This window comes from Pelodiscus sinensis, chromosome 4 (assembly GCF_052426305.1).
Source record: "Pelodiscus sinensis isolate ZL-2025 chromosome 4, ASM5242630v1, whole genome shotgun sequence".
Taxonomy (NCBI): Eukaryota; Metazoa; Chordata; order Testudines; family Trionychidae; genus Pelodiscus; species Pelodiscus sinensis.
Window position 1 is genome coordinate 46,647,049 of NC_143055.1, and position 14,946 is coordinate 46,661,994.

General features: G+C 42.0%; 2 protein-coding genes across 5 annotated transcripts in view; one reads left to right on the top strand and one right to left on the bottom strand.

Moving 5' to 3' along the window:
- Nucleotides 1-14,946, top strand: part of GUF1 (GTP binding elongation factor GUF1) — a 658,241-nt gene that overhangs the window by 556,084 nt on the left and 87,211 nt on the right. The gene's annotated exons all lie outside the window — the stretch shown is intronic.
- Nucleotides 11,106-14,946, bottom strand: part of YIPF7 (Yip1 domain family member 7) — a 39,137-nt gene continuing 35,296 nt past the window's right edge. For 2 of the 4 annotated variants that reach the window (XM_075930500.2, XM_006111920.5), the window contains one exon: nt 11,107-13,858. In XM_075930500.2, coding sequence (XP_075786615.1) covers nt 13,696-13,858 — 163 coding nt within the window. In that variant the 3' untranslated portion in view covers nt 11,107-13,695. Of the gene's footprint in view, nt 13,859-14,946 lie in introns of all 4 variants that reach the window. The other 2 variants (XM_075930499.2, XM_075930492.2) reach the window with 2 other exon arrangements.

Consider the following 14,946-nt stretch of genomic DNA (forward strand, 5'->3'; position numbering starts at 1 on the left):
CCTATGCTTAGATGTCAACTCAAATTAAGGGTTAACTAAGAAAATGAGTTATCACAGTCAGTGAGGCTTATGAATTAATAGGGTTAGAAGAATTCTATAAACTCTGCCATCCCACCCCAGTTTAATGGACAAACCCCCTAGAGATGTGAAATCTAGCTGAGAAATGGGCAGCCCTTATGTAATCAGAAGGCCTGAGTTTGTTAGAAAACTTAATAGTGGTTGAATGAGATAATGAGATTGGAGGACAAGGATTGGGCCAGAGCTTGCGGTTGGGGGAATATCTACTCCAAGAAGTCCTGGAGCATGTATTCTCTAGGTTGCCAGCAAGCTCACTTTCTTTGGGATTGCTTATTCCACCCACTGAGGCCAAGTGCAGTGCTGGGAGAGCCAGCTGCACCCCATTCTTACATAATTAACTGAGAGACCAAATGTCCACATTGAGGGCTCACACAACCAGTCTGTGGAAGGCATGCAGTGCCTATATGAGCCATTCACATGGGCCTCCTCCCCCACATTTGTACCTACGCTCCAGGGTGCAGATCCATTGGACCACCAATAGGAACACCAGGTGGTAGCTAATGGGGAGATATTCATTAGGTGGAAATATACTGGGACTGCTAAGACTGTTCAGCTCCATGTTGTGAAACCCCCTCAAGTCTCTCAGGGTATGACTACACTACAGGACAAAGTCGAATTAAGATACGCAACTTCAGCTACGTTAACTGCATAGCTTAAATCGAAGTATCTTCACTCGGCTTTGAAGTAAGGTGATTATGAACTGGTAACCACAGAGAAAGTCCTTGGCAGGGTATAAAGGATGGACTGTGACCAGAGCCCTTTTTGGAACTAAGAGGTGACCTCTGGTAAACTTATGCACGTAGAGAGAGAGAACGTATTAAAGAGAGTAAAAACCTAGGCTGCGTCTAGACTGGCATGATTTTGCGTAAATACTTTTAATGGAAAAGTATTTGCACAAGAGAGCGTCTATACCGACATGTGCCTTTGCGCAAAAGATTTGCTTTTGTGCAAAAGCATCAGTGCCAGTGTAGATGCTCTTTTGCACAAGAAAGCTCCGATGGCCATTTTAGCCATCAGGCTTTCTTGTGCAAGAAATTAACTAGGCTGAATACTTGTGCAAGAGGGCTTATCCCAGAGAGGGAGCATCAGAGAATTTGCGCAAGAACCACTGATTTTGTACAGTACAAAGTCAGTGTTCTTGTGCAAATACTTGCGGCCGGTGTAGACAGGCGGCAAGATTTTGCTTAAAAGCAGTTGCTTTTGTGCAAAATCTTGCCAGTCTAGATGCACCCCTAATGTTTTCACTTTATGAATACATGTGGTTGCTCTCAAGGAGCTGTGTGGTAACTTAACTTCTGTCAGTTACAGCTCCATAGCCTTAAAGAGAGACCAAAGCACAGCCAGTTAGCAGTCTGGCTTGCTGGGGAGAGCAGTGCAGGCATGAAAGAAATCCCAGTCAAAAGGGAGACAGATGTAACCCACACACTTTCTGCGTGTGGTATATTGTCCCATGTAGTGGCAGAAAGAATGAGAGAACTCTACAGCCTTAACTGAGAGCCAGCAGGCTTTTAGCTCAAGTTGTAAAGGGTCATGCACTAAGCCCGGGAGCTCGTAGGTCCGGTCTCCCTGTCAGCATTTCAGAGACATAGGTGTCCAAAAAAAGAAAGGAGACCACTAAGGAGACAGGAGGCTCAAAAGGCTGCCATTGGTGGAACTCAGAGAGATGAAACATGGGTGCAACAGCCCTGATTAGGTCATTTTCATTTTGACATTTTCAAAACAAAATTTTATTTTATTTGAAATGACTTAACTTTGAAGTTTCCTTTAATTTAATTTTTTTAAATCAATATTCAATATAAAACCAGGGCTTAGCTTCAGTTTGAACAAAAACATTTCATTCAACCTTTGAGTTGCCAAAACGTTCACATTTTTCCTAAAGTTTTGAGTCAAACATTTTTTCCAGAAACCCCAAGGAACTGAAAAATCCATTATTCACACAGCTGTCCTCAGAACATAGGTTAGATTAGAGGCTCTAGGAAGCACTTCTGCTGGCTCCCTCTGCATTCCTAAGTGCACCATCTGAGGAAGAGAACAGCTCCTCTCTGCCAGTCTCAGGGTCAGCTGCCAATTTAGAGATAATTGCAACTGCTAAGCACTGGCAGGGGGTGTTACTTGGTAACTATTTTTTTATCTTTCTGAATGCTAGGCTTTCTGCAAGTTAGTGGAGGTGTATTAAAAAGCACAAAGGAGCATTAGGGTCCCCACCTCCCACCAACTTTCACTAGTATTTAGGCACTTATCTGCCCTTTGTACCTTTGAAAATCTCCCCTTAGTGGCTATTAAAAGAATTCAATTTACTTCTACTTTTATGATTGTACTTAAAAACTGTGTTTTGTATTTGTGTTCTCTTTTTGCTCGATACCATTATATTTGTAATTAAAGAAAAGAATCGTCATACTTATTTCTCCATAATTAAAGATAAAAATCTTTCCACTGCAGTGTGTTGTTCAAAAACTTTATTACTGCATTTGTGGAGAGGTTCAGAGAGCACTATGAACTGCATTGTTTATTAGTTCAGTGATGCTGCGTCAAGGTCACTGGTTCTAAGTTAATCATAAAAACCATAACGCTAGAAAATGTGCATGGAAATCACAGGATTGCCATGTGTATATTGACACAGACATTCTTCTGAAATCATTTAGGGGCATCCATTATCGAGAAACTACAATAATTGCGCACTTCATTGACTTCTCCTAAAGATGGTCCAGCAGGAATCAGCATGCAAGTAGAAGACTGTTTAAACAATTAAGGCTTGTAGCTAGAAAATCACCACTTCCTCTTGGACACTGTGGCCGTGTCTAGACTACATCCCTTTTTCAGTAAAGGGATGTAAATTGGGCACGTTGATATTGAAAATGAAGCCGGGATTTGAATTTCCCACGCTTCATTTGCATAATGGCGACCGCCGCTTTTTTTCGAAACAGGGCTTTTTTGAAAAAAACTGGCAGTTTAAATGGGGGCATTTTTGACAGAAATGCCCCATTTCAAAAGATCCTATACGGGATCTTTTTTGACAGAAATGCCCCATCTAAACTGCTGGGCTTTTTTCCGAAAAAGCCCCATTCTGAACAAAAAGTGGTGGCCGCCATTAAGCAAATGAAGCAAGGAAAAGTCAACTCCTGGCTTCATTTGCAATATCGATGTGCCTAATTTACATCCCTTTACCAAAAAGGGATGTAGTGTAGACGTAGCCTGTTGGCCCTCCCTTCCTGTATAGCATTTCTACCTTCATTTATCTCTAGTGAAAACCTGTCCATCACCAGTCCTACAGAGAACAGTAGCTCCTACAAGTCTTCAGTTAGAAAACAAGAAAGTGGGAGAAGTCAGCAGAGGAGCAGTCATTTAGTATTAGTTATTTGATGACTATAGCTATTTAGGGTAGCAAACAATTAAAATGTGGTACTGTTCCCAGGTTGCTACTCAGAACTAACACATCTCCTTAAATAAGGCTAGAATGCAGCTTTTACTGCCCTACAAGCCCTCTTGCTGCTCACTCTAGGAGTGTCAGCTTGGTGGGACCAGATGCCCATTGCTGTAAATGGTGTCCAATCTAACTAATTTGACACTCCTTGCTCACTCTACAGTGGTCTTTTTTTTTTTTGGTAACCTGTCCCTCCAGTCAGGTTACCATGTAGCCTGCTCCTTTGAGGATTAGAAAGTCCAACAGGACAACTGCCCAAGTGTTCTTGTCAGATAGCATTCAGCCCCTCAGGCTCTGTGTCACTCTACTAGTGACTGGCAGGGGAACCCAGGCCTACCTGTTACACCAGGTCTCAGCCCAGGGACCATACAGACAAGAATCCAGACACTCTGTGCCCCTCCTTCTTGCTCTTTTCCTGGGCATCTTGGCTACATCTAGACTGGCATGATTTTCCATAAATGCTTTTAACTGAAAAGTTTTCCATTAAAAGCATTTGTGGAAAAGAGCATCTAGATTGGCATGGACACTTTTCCACAAAAGCACTTTTTGTGGAAAAGCGTCTGTGCCAATCTAGACGTGGTTTTGCACAAGAAAGCCCCGATCGCCATTTTCGCGATCGGGGCTTTTTTGCGCAAAACAAATCTGAGCTGTCTACACTGACCCTTTTGCGCAAAAGCTTTTGCGCAAAAGGACTTTTGCCCGAACAGGAGCAGCATAGTATTTCCGCAGGAAGCACTGATTTCTTACAGTAGAAAGTCAGTGTTCTTGCGGAAATTCAAGCGGCCAGTGTAGACAGCTGGCAAGTTTTTCTGCAAAAGCAGCTGCTTTTGTGGAAAAACTTGCCAGTTTAGACACAGCCCTTCTGTCTAACCCTCCTTAGCTTCTCTTCCTTTGCTCTGGATTTACCATTGGAGCCTTGTGGCTAACTTCACTTCCCCTAGCCTCTTGCCAGACTCCTTACTACAGGGCAGAATCCCAGTGCTTATACTCCCAGCCTATGTCTATACTCGTGGCTTCTTGCACAATAAATATGCAAATGAGGCTAAGTGTGGAATACAGGCAGTCCCCGACTTACGTGGATCCGACTTATGTTGGATCCGCACTTACGAACGGGGCTTTCTCGCCCCAGAGGTCGAGGTGGCGGATTGCTACCTGCGAGCTCCGGGGCGAGAAAGCCCCGTTCGTAAGCTGCTCCGGTGCCTCTGGTCTGCTGGAGACCATCTCCAGCAGACCAGGGGCACCGGGCGGGTTCCCGCACTTCTGAGGCTTTGCCAGACCGTCCCCAGCAAACCACAGGCACCGGGACTGAAGCGGCAGCAGCAGCAGTTCCCCGCGCCTCTGAGGCTTTGCAGACCAGGCTTTTGTTTTGGACCCTGGGGCAGAGCAGCTGGGGCGCTGCCGATTGGTCCTGCAGCGCCGCTCTGGGCACTACTGGACCAACCCGGCAGCACCCCAGCTGCTCTGCCCCAGGTCCTGATTCAGCCGCTGCTGGTCAGTTTCAGCAGCGGCTGAATCAGGACGCTTGGGGCAGAGCAGATGGGGTGCTGCTGGGTTGGTCCAGTAGCACCAAGGAGCAGCGCTACTGGAGCAACCCAGCAGCACCCCAGCTGCTCTGCCCCAAGCGTCCCCAAGTCAGCCGCTGCTGAAACTGACCAGCGCTGACTACAGGAAGCCCGAGGCAGAGTTGCTCAGTTTCAGCAGCAGCTGACCTGGGGTTCTTAAGTTGATTCTGTATGTAAGTCAGAACTGGTGGTCAGTTTCAGCAGCGGCTTGCGCCAGTTCCGACTTACATACAGATTCAACTTAAGAACAAAGCTACAGTCCCTATCTTGTACGTAACCCGGGGACTGCCTGTATTGCTGACCCTCATTTGCATACCTCATGAGCCGTCATTTTTGCAGAAGAGGCTCTTGCGCCAGAAGAGCATCTACACTGCCCCTTCTTGTGCAAGAAAAACTCTCTTGCGCAATGCCGTTACGCCGATTATTTTCAGGAATAGCCACATTGCGCAAGAGGAGTTTTCTTGTGCAAGAAGGGGCAGTGTAGATGCTCCTTCTGGCGCAAGAGCCTCTTCTGCAAAAATGACGGGTCATGAGGTATGCAAATAAGGCTCAGCGATATTCCACATGTAGCCTCATTTGCATATTTATCACGCAAGAAGCCACGAATATAGACAGAGCCCCAGAGATTTGTTCCAGATAACTTCCTTCCTTCCCAGGAATCACCATGGACTCCTTCCTCTATAGTCCCTACCCCCATACTCTTGCAGTTACTTGGCTTTACATTGCTGGCCCAGTTCTTATAAACAGCACTTGTCATTAACCATGACCCTCTCTCAAGTGATGCTGGGTGACCTCTAATTGGCCTCTCAGGCCCTCATTACCTCTATCAGAGCTGGCAGGGGGAAGGGAGCTATGCAATGTCACATATATCTCACACATTACAGTAGTGATCTGGGCTGGCTGTTAAGTTCAAATGCTCTAGTTTTGCAATTATTAATATTTTTCATGCATAATGCACAGTTACACAGGCTGTTTTATTTACAAATTCTGTAATGAGAAAACAAATGCAGTTTTCTTGGAAGGGGCATGCAAGAGGTCAAATTAATATGGACTCAATGTGAGGCATGTGGTGCACTTTGCCCTTCTAGTCAGTGGTTGCTGATCCATAGCATTTAACAGGGTACTTCACCCTTTGTAATCCTGATGCATGATTGAGCACCTGCATGTCACACACTTACTACTTACCGCAGATTTCTATAGGCCTAAGTTCAGAGTGTAACCCACACACCTAGTGGGTGTGGTTCACTGTCCCATGTAGTGGCACTTAAACTACTTACAGCAAGAAAAAAGAATGAGTGAGCTCTACAGCCTAAACTGAAAAGCAGCTAGATTTATAAATCAAGCTGTAGAGGCTCCTACGCTGAGGTTCTGAATTTGAATCCACCTGTGCTCTTCATTGGCTTGCACCAACACTCCTTTTATGCTTTGCAGAGTCATGTATGCCTAGTATAGCACAATGCAGCATCTAGGCCAGGATTGCTCTGAATTAGAAGGCAAAATAAAGGGAGCTCATGCACATTTAACTTCAGCATGTTTTGGTTTGGGGGTTCTTAACTTTGCAACCTAAACATTTGCTCACTGTAAGTTTTGGTTTGTTTTTTGTATGTCTATTCAAGGCTTTTGTTAAAGCCTTTAAACTTTTTAAAATGACCTTCACTAGGTAATTTGGCTAGGCAGCACCATGAAGTCAGAATTGGAGCTGGCTTTGTTTGCCTTCACACTGAAAACATCTGTTGTATGCCTGCAATGGACAGCAGTGCCAGGTTCCCATTACTTCACATGAAAAAAAATTGTGAAGGAATCAAGGTACTCCTATTTTATAGATTGAGCACTTAATTACGGAGGGTAAGAGATAAATGCCTGGATTTGCACAAGTAGTTATGCACTTAAGTCACCTATGTCCCAGTTTTAGGTGTCACTGATCTGCCACTTGGCTGCCTCTTAAGACCATAGGCACTTAAACTCACTCAGCACCTATATTCTTGTAGTAAAAGTTTCATTATCACTTCAGTTCCTGCCCCTGGACATGTCTATTATCCTTTGCCTAAGACCTAGCAATCCACAAACCATGGGGAAGAGAGGTATTCTTCTACTTAACTCATGTGTAGGGCTCAATGCAGAAGGGGGAGCTCAGAGGCCATTTCACTCCACACAAAATAGCCAGAGTGTGGGGAAGCTCTCCCTCATAGCCTTTCATCAAGTGTTTTGTACCTTCCTTTCCCTCCTGCCCCCCAGAAGGTGGGAGACACCAGTTCAATTTCTCCCCTCCCCCCCACACACATTTCTTGATGAGTAGAAGGAATTTGACTAATAGGTCTCCCCCTTTTCAACAAGTGTCCTAACCACTTAGCTAAGAAATGCTCTGAAATGGGGCTCTCCTATGGAGGTTTTTCCATTGTAGTCAACTAATTAAATCATATTTGAACCAGACGAGTAAAAATTACTCTATAGTCTTCTGGTTAGAGAGCTCACCTAGAAGTAGCACATTCCTAGTCATATCTTTTCTGCTCATCAGCCAGAGGGGGACTTGAAAAGTTGTAATGAAATCCTTGCCCATTTCTTTCAATTGCTTGCATAGAGTTAGAGAGTCTCCAAGCGTACTTACTGGATTGGTCCTTGGGACTTACCACATGACAGAGGTGGTAGAATGCCTATCTACTTCTAGTTTGTGGGTTGCTAACAGAGACAGGTGCTTCTCTGTTGCTTAGACATACGCACGTATCTCTAGTGAGGGAGTGGAGCTTAGAACTTACACCTCCCCTCTTCATCTTTCACTGGCTAATCTGCTTGCTTTGGGGATCACATTGTAAGTTGCCTTTCTAGCTACATTCCCTGTACTTGGAGCATAGACACCTGACAGACTCTGTGGGCTAAACTTTGCAAAGTTGTTGCAGACTTAAATCTTAGGCACAGTAACAGCTAAGCCCCTTTTTTGGATCCAGGCCAATCACTATTGCAGAGCTTTTGCCTCATTCATAGAGAGTGCATTTAATTGTATATTTAAAACTCCTGGAAATATGCATTGAGTTGCACAGGGCAATCAGTGAACAACACCTACAAGTGCATGGTAACTAAAGAAGGTGTAGGACCTAGTGAGCAACAAACACTGCATGCTTTCAGGTTTTTTTTAATATGCAAAAAAGATGTCATATACTCCCTGCAGCACTCTTCCGTTGGTATTGGTGGTTATTAGAAAGTGCTATTGTCATTAATTTACTGCAGACATGCTAGCTATGATTTTCAAACCTCCCTAATTTGGCAAAGTCAAATGGACTTTCATTATAAAATGAAAGGCATTTCTCTCTCTTTAAGGGTTATTATCTTTCGTGTCATTTCAACTTTTTTCTTCTTCAACTGGTTCAAACCTAGAAGTATTAAAAAGGTTGCAAAATGTGTTTTGAGTGAGAAGAGTGTGCTCCAAAAGACCCGAACTGTTCTTTGTCAAACTTGCAAAAAGTAAAATCATGCAAGACCAAGGACCTTTTATCCACTACTACAAGTGTTTTACATTCACTTTTCTCTCATCACTTTACACAAGTGCAATTGATCACACAAGGTTTATGGCAATGAAGAATCAGGCCCAAGTCCTAGACAATTTCAGCACAATGGCTAAAGTTTCAGAAAAGAATAAGCAACTGAAAGAGGGTGTTAGAATGAAAATGTTTAGGCAACCTTAGCTAACGCCAAGGGGTACTGGAACAATTTTTTATAGTGGGGATGCTGAGAGCCATGGAACCAAACTGTAAACCCTGTATACAGTGGAAACCCCTTTGAACCAGCAAGTGTTGCAGCACCCTCTACACTGCTAGTTCCAGCACCTATGGCTAAAGCTGTTGCTCCAACTGTTATTTTTATCCATCTATTATACTCACACACCAATAAATAAACAGGTCAATAAGAAAGCAGGACATGTTCTATTGGAGAAGCAATTAAAACACAGAAGCTTAGAACTTCAATTTACAAGCTAATTACAGAGACACAGAAAACCCTCTATATTATTTAAAAACTAATTACGCTGTATGAGATTGCAGAAGTTCACTGAGAGTATGCAGGTAAATTAACATTAACTGTCCAGTAAATATGGATCAGATTTTGTACTGATATAAGCTGACAGGGTTCTTTGAACTCAATGGCATTTTCTCAATTTACAAAAGCAGAGAATTTGGCTCTATGTATAGAAAGACTAGAAAACAGTTCACATCAATAGCAGCAGAGCTCACTTTCTTTACTGACATCAAGTTGTCTTTCAATAGCCTTTTGTTAATAAAACCATAGTCACTGTGATCTGAAACATGATAGACAGACATCGCTCAAGGGGTTTCTCTCATTTATCCGCTTGGAGCTATTCTCTAGATTCTCTTTATGCTCCACTCTGTTTTAGAGGAGTCTGTGGCTTCCTGATGGGAAAACATAAGGACACTCCAAAGCATCAACTGTAACAACCTGTTCACTTTCTGGAAATGGCAGATAATCTGCTCTGAAGTCTCCCACTTTGTGGCAATTTCTCAATCTAGTAGACCATACCTTCCACAGAACCATCTGGAACATTTCCTCCATATCTCTGTAACAGGACTGCCAATTTGCTTCTTATATACTACGTGTGCACTGTTGGAATCATTTTTGGAAGTGTGAGAACAGAAGCTAAATAACAGGCTTTTTGTGTGTGCAATTTGTAAATATTCAGGGTTGAATTCTCACATTTATGGATACGTCAGAAATCAGCAGATACTAACTTCTTTTTAAAAGCTAATGATTTTTAGCCAAATCTAATGATTGGCTGGGTTCTAACTCACGATTGTTGAACCAATGGAGTTGGCAACGGAATGAGGAGAGGAAGAACCATACATTAAAAATCACACAGTGAACAATTAGTATTTTATAATCTTCTATTTAGCAACATGAAACTAATGGCCTAGCACAGTTTTCTTCAATCTTTCATGCAGGGATGTGGGGGAATGAAATAGCATGGCACAAATGGAAAAGTACAGTCATCATGATTTGGTTTTGGAAGAAGTATATCCAAAACAAAGCAATGTGAAGCCTGATAATTTTTAGCCTATTGTCTCTTTACATTTAATTTAATTTATTTATTTATTATTTATATATTTAAAATATTTTACCCCACCTCTCTATTTAAAATATTCAAGCCAGCTTATATTTAAAAAAACCACACAATATAAATATGTATAAAAAAATTAAAATAAAAAACAAAAAAATTTGGTTCCACTGGTGTTATATATATAGGAGAGTAGCAGAGGGTTGTTATTACAAAAATAACAGCCTATAGAATTCATTTTGGTCATACTGACCAGACAAACAAAGAAGCTGAGAGAGGCTAAAGAAGTGCTGTCACCCTGGAATTCTGCTTTCAGATGGAAGAGATCTGAGGTATCATGAGCAAAGTAGGGGGTGGCCATAAATGTATGTGTTTTCAGTCCCAGCCTGTCCCGATCTGTAGAACCCCTAAATCCATGGACAAAGAAGCTTCTGCAGGTTCAGAGGGAAGGTGAGGATTCTGCAGAGTCACTGCTCCTACAACATACATCCATTGGCTTCTGGTCACATTGGTAAAGAGGACTGTAGACCTAAATATGCAAAGTTATGAAGCACACTGAGGGTATGTCTACACTACCCCGCTAGTTCAAACTAGCGGGGTAATGTATGCATACCGAACTTGCTAATGAAGCCCGGGATTTGAATTTCCCGGGCTTCATTAGCATAAAGCCGGCGCCGCCATTTTTAAAAGCTGGCTAGTGCGAACCCCGTGCCGCGCGGCTACACGCAGCACGGGCTAGATAGATCGAACTACGTAGCCATTCCGAACTATCTGTACTCCTCGTTCGGAATGGCTACGTAGTTTGAACTATCTAGCCCGTGCCGCGTGTAGCCGCGCGGCACGGGGTTCGCACTAGCCGGCTTTTAAAAATGGTGGCGCCGGCTTTATGCTAATGAAGCCCGGGAAATTCAAATCCCGGGCTTCATTAGCAAGTTCGGTATGCATACATTACCCCGCTAGTTCGAACTAGCAGGGTAGTGTAGACATACCCTGAGATAGATAATGACTCACTGTGTTATAAACACACTAACTCCTCTAACAACACACTTTTCTTTGTTTGCTTAGCCAACAGGGATAACAAACACACATAAACACAAACACCAACTTATGTTCTTTCCTCAGAATCCCATTGTCATCTTCTGCATGTTTTCCTTTGGAAGTAAGAGCTTTGGGATATGTTTTGTTTTCACTTTGGGAAGCACATATTGGAACTTAATAAGGAGAATCAATTAATAACAATAGTTACATCACTTTGCATCACACATTTTCTCTTCAGTCTGTATTTACTATGTTGATAGTCCTTTGATGGCAAAGTTGTAAGATGTCCATTATTTCCTTAAATTATACTTGTTTATTAACATAAAAACATAATATAGGGGGTTTGATTCATTGCTGCCCTGTACTTTCTGTAATCATTTGCCCTAATGCAGAGTGAGTGGAAAGTGAATATAAAATACTGCCACATCAGAATAGAAGCTTTTTACACTGGTATTGCATTGGTGGAAATGGCTATACAATATGCAGGACAAAAGTATCAGGCGTTGAATGTATCATTTTTTAAAATGAAAAACATTTAAAACTCTCATAAAACATAAACATAACCCTTAACTATTTATTTGATTTGTCTTATTGATATGTTGTGGAAAATAGGGGAAGCTCTGTATGAATCTTTCCCGACTGAGGGACGTGGATGAATACAGCAAATATTTTTCCAAAATAATTAGTGGAATTACTAAAAGCATTTGGTCAGGCCATGTTTGTATCCCTTTTGTGTTTTTTTCCCAACAATTCTAATGTGATCAAGTTGTGCTGAAGTTCAGCAAAACCACATTTCAGAGCTGCCCACACAAGCATTCAGAGCTATCAGCTACTAAATTTGCACAGGCAACTATTTGTGCCATAAGTGCTCATGGAGCTCCTTCAAAAAGGGAATAGAAACATGCAACATGTAGCTTATCTGAGCAATCACAACTAGCCCAAGTCCCTACCTTGTAAAGATTTACAAAGATTATTGGTTTTACACACTCCAAGTAGCTTCATTGAGGTCAGTGTAACTACTCACACAGCACAGAGTTTAATGTGTGGAAAATTCTTTGCAGGATCAGGGCTCTAGTCAGTTCTGATAGTGAATACAGAATACCTACACACAACTATTCACTATCAATCCACAAAGGTAAAATATTTAGCAGAAAATTCTCTGAATAGTTTTGAATCATGAATACACTGAAGAAAATCAGTGACAATGCCTCAAAGAAAAAAATGTGTAAAAACACTGGTTAAATGATTTGCAGATAGTTTAATATTCAGTTCTGCCTTTACACGGTTGCGTTTCGAGCCTTTTTATGACTACATACTTCTTTCACTAATCCAAGATTCCGCCTTTTACAATGTTAAGCATGCCACTACATCCTTATGGCCTAATATCCCAAATAGTATATTTTGAAATATTTTGTGCAATATCTGCTCTAGCACTGTTAGAAAAATGTTGCTGTAATACTAACAACAGTAAATTGATTTTTTTTTCTGTACACAAAATGGGGGAGATTTGTACTTTGCCTGCACAAATGCAGTTCTGCCTTTCAGGAGACATATTTAGTAGTTACCTTTGCTTTGTGCAGTGTTTTTTTCTGCAGTGACAGCAGGTAGTGGTTTAGTGGCAATTTTAGACTCTAGCAGTACTGTACATAATGTACAGTACAATGGGGGTTTGCAGAGCCACATTTCTTAAAAAAATAGAATGACGTTCCTAGTTTGCTTACTTTGTACTGTAAAACTTGCTCTTGCTGTCTATCTTTGGCAATTCTTCATTATAAACCAGAGGTGGGGAACCTTTTTAGGTTCACTGACCCACAGAAAAATCAGTTGGGGGCTACACGCAAGTGAGGAAAAAAAACCCCTCACTGATGTACCCCTGACTGAGAAGGAGAAAGACACTCCCCTTGCACACCGGAGCCTAGGGGGACCCAGCCTAATAGATATTGTGTGCTTCAGCCCCACGGTGTGGCATCAGGGCATCTGGAGTACCGGTGTCAGCTCCCAAATGCTGGGGGAGGGCCCAGAGCTTCGGGGGCCCGATCTAGTCAAGCCTGGGGACACTTTCGGCCCCCAGGCCTGAGGTTTCCCACCCCTTTATAAACAAAAAGCAATCAACCTTTTTAAAAAAAAATCATATAAAATATCAAACTGAGTATATTTAAAACAATTAAATGTTTCACTTGAGTTACTAAACCCACAAAACACTGCATTGTTATTGCCTTTCACTTAGCCCTTTCACAATATAGATTATCCCCAGAGAAACACTAAGTACACAATATCATTTTTTAATTACATTTTTTGCATATTTCATGCCTAAGATGTCCTACTAATTTCTGAGATAAATGTTTTTAAGATCTGAGACTTTTAGAATGTCATTTTTAAATGTATTGTCCTGTTTTTATTTCTTTATCCATCGTCCATTAAGCAAATAAAAGGTAAATCATCCTCTATTTTGCTTAATGGAGTTTAGTGTGAATCGAGGAGGACTAAAAGTAAGAACACCCAAACAAAGAGACTATAGTCAGGCTGCTACAATGTACATTTCAGAAAACAGTCAGAAGTGCAAAAAGTCCATAAAGTAGAGCACAGGGATAAGCCACGAGAAGCTGCTGGCCTTCCATCGCCAATGCAGAGATAAAAATTTTGGAAGCTGACAAGCTGCACCATCCAATAATAATCAGAGCTAACAAGGTACCAAGTATCCCCCTAAGAAGCAAAAATAAAACAAAAAGAATCCACTGGTTAATATGTGCAGAATAAAATCTTACCGAACTCTAATTCATCTCTAGGATCTTATTGTTAACAAGACAGTAGTCACAGGGACAAATAAGAAATGATTTATGTAATGAAAGTCAAGGTTGAGCAGTGAATTAGAATACAGCATCAGGCAAAATGGCATTGCTCCATTTCAGGTGGAAACAGCTTTGTCAGTGATATTACTTGGAAAACTAGCAAGCTTCCAACTACTTTGTTTAGGGCTGTAAGCAAAACAGGACTCTGAGCTTTTACATTCCAATCTGAATAAAGTCCTTGCAGCTAAAATTAACATGGACGATATGTTATGATTAAATGGGACTGAACAGATTTGCCCTTTTTGCCAAAGCAGCCTGATGATCTAGACTGAGGACATTGATATGAGCGTGCTCTGACCTTCAGAAAAGACAATGTCTTGTATCATGTATCACTCGCTTGTGATCATTACACGGGCTCACACATCATTCCTTCTCTGTCTCATTGGCATAGAGTGCTTACTAGAGGCATGTCAGATGCATGCTGTGCAATGGCAATTCCCATCTAGCAACATCATACTTTGGGAAACAATGAGAAACTGATGCAATTTAGAGTAGGACTGTGGCTGCTCTACCTGGCATGGAGGGCCAAATTGGCCACCTCAGGCTGGCTCCAGGATTGATAGCGATGGCATCAAGTCACCATTGGTTGGCCCAATGAACTAAGAACTGATTTGGTGCACTTCAAGATTCAGCTGTCAGTCTAACCGCATATTTCTGCTGGAATAAATGGGTTAGCTACTATATGGGCCTGGTACCTGTAGTGTCCATGACAGCCAAATTCTCAGGCACATTGCAGGAGCATGAAAGTATTGAAAATCAATTTTGTGCTTATAATGCATCGATGGCCTGGACAACACAGCCTATTCAGGTAGGCTGGATTTATGTCTCATAGAGCCAAGCTCAGAGGTAGCAATATGCACAGGAACATGGAAGGGGATTTGTGGGATAGCTAGGTTAGTACCAGGTTTGCAGCTCTATTGACCAGAGCATGAAGTTGAGGAA